The sequence below is a fragment of the Fulmarus glacialis genome, unplaced genomic scaffold (genome assembly GCF_000690835.1).
Source record: "Fulmarus glacialis isolate BGI_N327 unplaced genomic scaffold, ASM69083v1 scaffold43690, whole genome shotgun sequence".
Classification (NCBI taxonomy): domain Eukaryota; kingdom Metazoa; phylum Chordata; class Aves; order Procellariiformes; family Procellariidae; genus Fulmarus; species Fulmarus glacialis.
Window position 1 is genome coordinate 37,218 of NW_009190536.1, and position 7,683 is coordinate 44,900.

General features: G+C 41.9%; 1 protein-coding gene across 1 annotated transcript in view; it reads left to right on the forward strand.

The window, feature by feature from the left end:
• LOC104082556 overlaps positions 1 to 3,268 on the forward strand; it is a 27,888-nt gene extending 24,620 nt beyond the window's left edge. Inside the window, exons 4-5 of the mRNA XM_009585730.1 lie at positions 2,149 to 2,226; positions 2,954 to 3,268. Coding sequence (XP_009584025.1) covers positions 2,149 to 2,226; positions 2,954 to 3,268 — 393 coding nt within the window. The remainder of the gene's footprint in view (positions 1 to 2,148; positions 2,227 to 2,953) is intronic.
• The last annotated feature ends 4,415 nt before the right edge of the window (positions 3,269 to 7,683 follow it).

Genomic DNA, 7,683 nt, shown 5'->3' on the forward strand with positions numbered 1-7,683 from the left:
GAGTGAGAAAAGCTCCTGAGTTGAGATAAAGACAGTTTAATAGAACAGAAAAGGGAGAATAATAATGATAATGATAAAATATACAAAATAAGTGATGCACAATGCAATTGCTCACCACCCGCGCTGACCAATAACCAGGTAGCGATCGGTACTTCCTGGATCACGCCTACCATTCATATACTGAGCATGATGTCACATGGAATGGAATACCCCATTAGCCAGCTGAGCTGGCTGTCCTGATTATGTTCCCTCCCATCTTGTGTACCTAGCTCAGTCAGTAGGCATGGGAGCTGTCCTTGGACTAGGAGGGTACTTAGCAACAACTGAAAACATCAGTGTGTTATCAACATTGTCCTCATACTAAATCCAAAACACAGCACTAGGAAGAAATTTAACCCTATCCCAGCCGAAACCCGGACACCAGGCTGGAGCGTATTTAGCTAGGCAAGGCCAGGGAGTTTGTCTTGGTAGAGTAGAGCAACTGGAAAAGGAAAGCAAGGCGTGTTCTTTCTTCTTCTCTTCCACATTGGCCCTATAACAATAGACACCGATATTCCCCAAACAAGCTGTGCTTTTTGTGTCTGAAGCTGTTGCCAGCAAATGTCAATGATTTTTAATAGCTGACTTATTTTCTTGCTGTATTTTTAACTTCTTTTTTCTTCCTTTTTTTTTTTTTAAACTTTAGTGGGCTCAGGCAGATTACAAATACAAGATGTCATGTTAGTAATGACTCCACAAAGACAACTGAAGTAAAACAAAGCATTTGCCACAGTGGAGCGTTTTTGCTGTGTACAGCGTCTCTACTAGGTTTTATAGAGAGGATCACTTCCCTGGTGAATGCTCGAAGAAAGCCCTTGCTGATTAGAGGTGATGAAGGCCATCACTTCTCTCTCTTGTTTTGTTTTGATTCTGTTGTTATTAAGCTGAGGAGCTGATGCCTGTTCTGTGCTCCTCTCCTTGGTCTCTAGGTTGGCATGCTCCCATTTCTAAAGTGAGGTATACCAAAGCAACTAATGGTAATTTGCATCTATATGTGCTACTTTAAAGAAAAGAGATAATTTGAATGTGTGTGCATGTGTTTGCATTATTCTAGTGGTTATGGGCTATTTGCTCGTCTTGTGATTAAGGACTGCCCATTCTATGAATGTGCTTAATACTTTGAAAACTTGAAAGAAATGCTGGCACCCCACACAATGTCAAAATGTGCATTTGAAGTAAAAGCCCAGCAATTCAGATCTTATGGTCTTGTTCATAGCAGGTAAAAGGCTGCCTTGATGACACTTAGAGCAAATGAATTTCTCTCCTGCAGTCATGTACTGAATAAATTGCTTGATCTAGTTTGGTACAAAAGGACATGATCTATAAATAGTTAACAGAGCTTTCTTCAGGACAAGTGATCTATAGACTGGAACTCTCTCTTGGGGTCTTTTAAAAAAGTAAGTGCTGATATGAACAAAAGGAAAGTTTGTTTTAAAAAAAGAGACCTTTTTAATGAGATTGAAACTCACACTCTTTAACTTCCTTTTGAAAGCGTCTGGCCAACCACTTCAAAAGTCCAAAAAGCTAACCTTGCAGTCACTTGAAGAAAAGAAGAAAAAAGGTCAGACGGTTAATCTGATGTGAATATATTGTCAATAACTACAAGCTGAAAATGCAAACTAAAACAACTGGGTAATTTGAATCAAAGAAATTGCTGTCATATAAGCATCAGTGAATTCAGTTTTTATTTGAAAGCCACTGTTTCAGACTTAAAGGAACTTCTCTTCTCTTTGACATTTTCATGAGTTTGTCGATACACTGCACTGTTGGCCACAGGGTCTCTCTGTCCTATTTGCTCTTTCATGTACTTTTTTGTCAGCTAATCTTCCAGGTTTTCAGACCATTGCTAATTGTGATAAGCAAAACTTAAGACATTTTAGTGTGCTAAAGGAAGCATCCATCTACCAAGTTTCTTCATGTGGCATTCTCAGAAGAAAGCACAAAGAATAGTTTTCTATGGAAACAAAAGGAAGAAGGCTCCCTTTTTATGGTATTTTCAGCTTTGATTCTTTTTTCATTGAGATGAGGCCAGTCGTTTTGAAAGTAGTGTCAATGTGGATTTCCCTGAAAAAACCTGTATGACCTATGCATGTAAAATTGGGGTTTTAGTGGCAGTGTTGTGTGCAGGCCAAGGTGGTGATGGCGGCAAAGGGACTGGTGCATGCTGCTGGTGTGGCTGCTAATTCTGTTAGTGTCTTCAGATATGTGCTAGTGTGTGTATGTGTTGTCCGAAAAGCGGATTCGTGCCCAGCATGCAAGTAGCCAATTCCACACCTCAGGAGAGATACTGTTTTATTCAGGCCTGGGTGCTCAATGGACTTGCCACAAATCAAGCACCCCTGGTCTAATCACCTTTCTGTTTATATCCATGCTTCTCATACATATTTTAAATTTCTCTTTTACATATTCATTAAGTTTCCAGGAACTAATTATAACATTACATCATTCTTTACGCACGCTCGCTAAAGCCTTTAGGGTTTTTCTCCAAGGGTCTCGGGTGGTCTCTGATGGTCGATAGGGTAGTGAACTTTCTGTGAACTTGTCTTTCCTTCTCCTTACAAGGTTGCGACTCACTGCCCCCGGAGCCATACTTGGATCGCGTTTGTTTACGGTTTCCATAGTCAAAGTTAATTATCACTAACATCTAACAATATTTCCACAACACACAACTTATACTTGTTACCATTCTACATAATATATCATTAATTATTTAACAATTCCTATTATTTAAAATCACTGAAACAAATAAATCCACAACAAACCAAGGTATCTGTAACTATCATATTCTTTTTTTTTCATTAAAACAAATTAAAACAGGTACACTCCATTCTTTTAGATCAAACATCAATCTCATCCCTGTTTCACAAACTATTAATTCCCCATTCTGATTTTAATCAACTGGTTTTTAACCCAGTCTTGGACAGGGGCTATACAAGGAACTGTAACACTTTTGAGGATTATAGTTGCACTCATAATATTTATCCCAACATATGCACCACAGCTAGCACAAGGACCAGCACCAGCAAGTACGTTGTGTGCAAATATGACTGGGCAGAGCTATGACTGTGAGTGCTTGGGGGCCAGAAGGATCCTTCAGAGTGAGGAGAAGACCATCTGTGTTTATAGATTGGCCATGGGTTTTGGGAGACCAAATCGTTCTGTGCCTACAGAGAACGTGAAAGCCAAGTATCCAGACTATGAAATCACTTGGGCAGGTGAAGGCTACTGACTTGATCAGTTAAAAAAAATTAAAATAGCATGGTGGGAGTATATTATAGACCACCTGATCTAGGTGAGGAAGTAGACTAAGACTTCTTTAAACAACTGGAGGAAATCTCTGTTTCACAGAATGTGGTCCTCATAGGGGACCCTGACGTATTCTGGAGGGGCAACATGGTGGGATGCAAGGAGGAAGATTTCTGAAGGGTGTTTGGGATAACTGGTTGATACTGCTACTGGATGGGTGAACTGGTGTTGACACAACCAGATCTGCTGTTCGCTATCAAGGAAGAACTAGTTGAAGACATTATAATCAATGACAGCCTTGGCTGTGGCAGGGGTCCTGAAGGGAGTGAGGAACAAGATTAGCAGGGTGCAGACCCCAGACTTCAGGCTAGTGGACTTCAGCTTATTCTTTATTTAGGGAAAGTTCCATGGGAGGCAGCTCTGAAGAGCAAAAGAGCTCAGAAAAGCTGGCAGGTCTTTAAGGACAGCATCCTCTAAATGCAAGAATACTTAGGAAAATAAACACCTTTATCAGGAAAACAGCTTTGTTAAGAACAGGTATAATGGCAGAGCTCCAATGCAAAAAGGCAGCATTTGAGAGGTGGAAGCAGGGATAGGATACAAAGGAGGAATTTAGAAAAATTGTCTGGGCATGCAGGCATGGTGTTAGGAAAGCTAAAGCTCACCTTGACAGTTGTAAGGAATGTTAGGAGCAACAAGAAGAGCTTCTACCACTGCATTAGTAATAAAAAGCTGAAAAGGGGAAACACTGCATCAACAAAGGGATCACAAGTGATTTGGTAACAGCAGACACAGGTAAGCCTGAGACACCTAATGACTTCTTTGCTTCAGTCTTCACCAGCAAGATCTCCCAGGTGTCTGTTATTAATGAAAGAGTTCAGGGAGGAGGTAGATGCAGATCAAGTCAGTGACTGGGAGAGTTCAACGCATGGAAATTCATGGGACCAGACAGACTGCATCCAAGAGTGCCGAGAGAGTTGACTGATGTGGTAGCAAGACTGCACTCTATACCTTTGAAAGGTCACGAAGGTTTGAGAGAGGTCCCTCATTACTGGAGAAAAGCAAATGTTGCACCAGTCTTCGGAAAAGGCCAAAAGCAAACCTGGTCAGCCTCACTCCAGTCCCTGGGGGGTTCATAAAGTCAGTCCTCTTGGAGCACATTTCTGGGCACATAAAGAAGGTGATAGGGAAGAGTCAGCATGAATTTGCTGAGGGCTGATCAACCTGACAGCTTTCTATGATAAATTGACAGGATTTGTGGACTAGGGAAGAGCAGTGGATGTCATTTACCTTGCCTTTAGCAAGTCTTTTGACACCATCTCGCACAACCAGATAGATAAAAAGCCAGTTGAGTGGTCAGGCTCAGTGGATCATGGTTAATGGGTTGTACTCTACTCGTAGGTCACCAAAGGTCTGCAAGGGTCTGTATTGTGACCAGTCCTGTTCAACAACCTTATCAATGACCTGGAGGAGGCAATGGGAGTGCACGGTCATAAAATTTACCGAAGACATAGAACTGGGGAAACTGCTCAATACAGTCAAGGGCAATGCTGCCACCCAGTGGGGCCTAGACAGGCAAGAGGAATGGGCTCATGGGAACTTTGTATAACTAAACAAAGTCAGTGTCTTTCTTGTGGACACAGTATCTAGACATGGTCTGAGTTTTGAGTGGAGGGGGCTAATCACTTCCTTCTATCAGCAGACTATACTTCTGTTAACAGAGCACAGGACGCTGTTGGCTGCCTTTGCTGGCAGGGCATGCTGCTGACTCATTCATGTCCAGCTGACATGTCTGCCCACATCTCCAAGTCCTCTTCCACAGAGCTGCTTCCCAGCCAGCCAGGTCCCATCCTGTATCATTGCGATGGGCTCTTCTTTCCCACATGCTGGATTTAACAATTCGTCTTGAATTTCACAAAGTTTCTATTAGCCCCTTTCTCTTGCCTGTCTAAGCCCCCCTGGATGGCAGCCCTGCCCTAGAGTGCGTTAACTGTTTGCTCCAGTTTTGCACCATCTGCAGACTTGACAAGACTACACTCTGTCATCTCTTCCAGGACATGATCCTGAAAAACGTCAAATGCTTTATGGGTAATCAGCCCTTGAGTCACAGGCAAATACAGTCCAAAGAGCAGGAGAGAAAGCATATACAAGAGGAAGGAGTAATAACTGTAATAACTTATTATTAACTAATAAGAACTGCTCATGTGGGAAATCTTTACGGGTTTCTTTGCGTTTATGAATGTCACGATGTGAAGTACTATTTGGTTGATACTATTTCCTAATGGGCAGATATGAGTCTTTTTATTCAAGGTACTTAAAGACAATGTGGGGGAGTTGGAGAAAATTGTATAGGAAGACCCAAGAATGGCCAAGACCTGCAAATGGTCACAAGTCCTTACAGTCCCCGAATGGCTGGTAATTTTCATGATAAGGAAGTGTGTTGTGGTTTTTAGCTTTGGGAATATACAGAGAGATGCAAGGTAGTGTTTGAGCTCTCCTTCTGACTGGGGAGAGGACAAGCAAAATATTTTACAAAATGCCTGGGGTTTCATGCATCATATGCTTCTAAAGGAAGCCTTAAACTCATCAGCGCCGTAAAGACTTTGCTCTCATTCCTAAGGGTATGTGGGACTGCAAAAGATAAGGGATGTTAGCTTTGGCATAGGACAGTTTTCACTTGCCTTTTCTGTTCCATGTGCTTCTCCATTAGCTGGACAGTAAATTAGATGAGAATTTAAGAAATTTTTTGAAAACTGTTTGGGAACTAAAACCCACTTTGTCCAACTCAATTTGATTTAGTCTGAGATCACTGCAGACTAACTGTTACTGAATGCTGCTGCCTACAGCTGGACCTTCTGTTGCCACACCATGCTATGAGTCCTCTGCCTGCCCCCTCTTCTGCACAAGAAACAATACTTATCCTTTACCTGACTCATGAAAATGAAAAGAATCTCCTTGCTATTTTGGCATGGGTGGTGGTGTTTAGCAGTAATGGAGGTGAAGAGGCTTCTGCCTGAGAGTTACTTTTCCCAGAGAAGAGGACATCTTTATTTTGTGTAAGCTTGAGTAAAGTACTCAAACATGTATGCTACCTCACATTTACAACAGCGATGCTTGCTACTATTGTTCCTTCCTTGCAGGATGATTTTAAGGTTTCAGTCCTTGCTGCCCACTGCATGTGCCTTAGATTTACAGGTAAATTAATGCCAGTTGAAGGGATTGGAGTCTATGACACTGAATATTCATAAATCTTCTGTGAATACTAATGTCTGTTTTCCTGAAAGGTAACATTTTCATGGGCAGCTGTCTTGATCAGAGAAAGATTTCAGCAAGGCAGGTCTGCAGAGGATGACTTTTCATTTGGTTGATCTGATTGACTAGCGAAAGCCATCACTTCTGGTATAGTAAGAAGTAGAATTAAGGGGTATAAGGAATCGGGGTAGGGGTGGCATAATCTAGTAGTTAGGGGCAGGACTCTCTAGGCTAGGAGTTAAACCAAAAGTATCAAGTTGAAGCCGAGTTAAACACCATGCTGGGAGGCAAAATTGGAACCATGGGATTAAGTCAGCAGACTTAAGTTAGTCAGACCCAAGACTGGCGTCAGGAACTTCAGGCATAATGTTTTGAAGCATCAGGCAGGAAACAACTGCTCGAGCTGCCCTCCAGTCTCCTGGAAAAACACCTTCATTTCCAGGAGAAAAGAAGTGACATGTGGCAGATGTATGCGAGACTCTGCATTAGTAAATTAACAGGGCTATAACACTCAGGCTTGTGCTGCCTCCTTTAATTGCCTGACATGCATATAGAATGCCAAATTATGTTCTCTAAAGAAAACTGAATGCAGATTATGCTTTGCAGCTCTTTGCACTATTGGTTAGCTGGTACCTATTATGCTGAACATCAGGAACTCAGTCTACAAGAGGTGAAGGGGCTGCTACTTGTGTAGTTCAGGTGCATGCCAGTGAAAGTCTGCAAAGTTGTGACAGTAGAGTAAGCTGTTGACCTTTTTCTAGCATCGTGTCTTGGACTTGTCATTCTTCTATCTGAGACCTCATTTACAATAGCTTTTGAATTGGAAATAATTGTAAAGGAGGACCATGGCTGCTTTTATCTTTTATGCCCTTACACAGGGACAAACAATCCTATTTAAAAAAAACAAAATCCACCACCACAACACCACATTGATGTAGTGTAGCAATGGTTCAAACAACCATAGTTACTATAGAGTAATTCCCCCCCCACAATACAATGCGTATATACGCACACATACACGTATGCATACACTTGGAACTGAGTAGTTGAGGATAAAGCTAGACTATATAGCTGTGGTGTAAAGCACAATGTGTCCCACTGCATGAGTGATTTGACTGCGGAACTACAGGCCAGTCAGTCTCACCT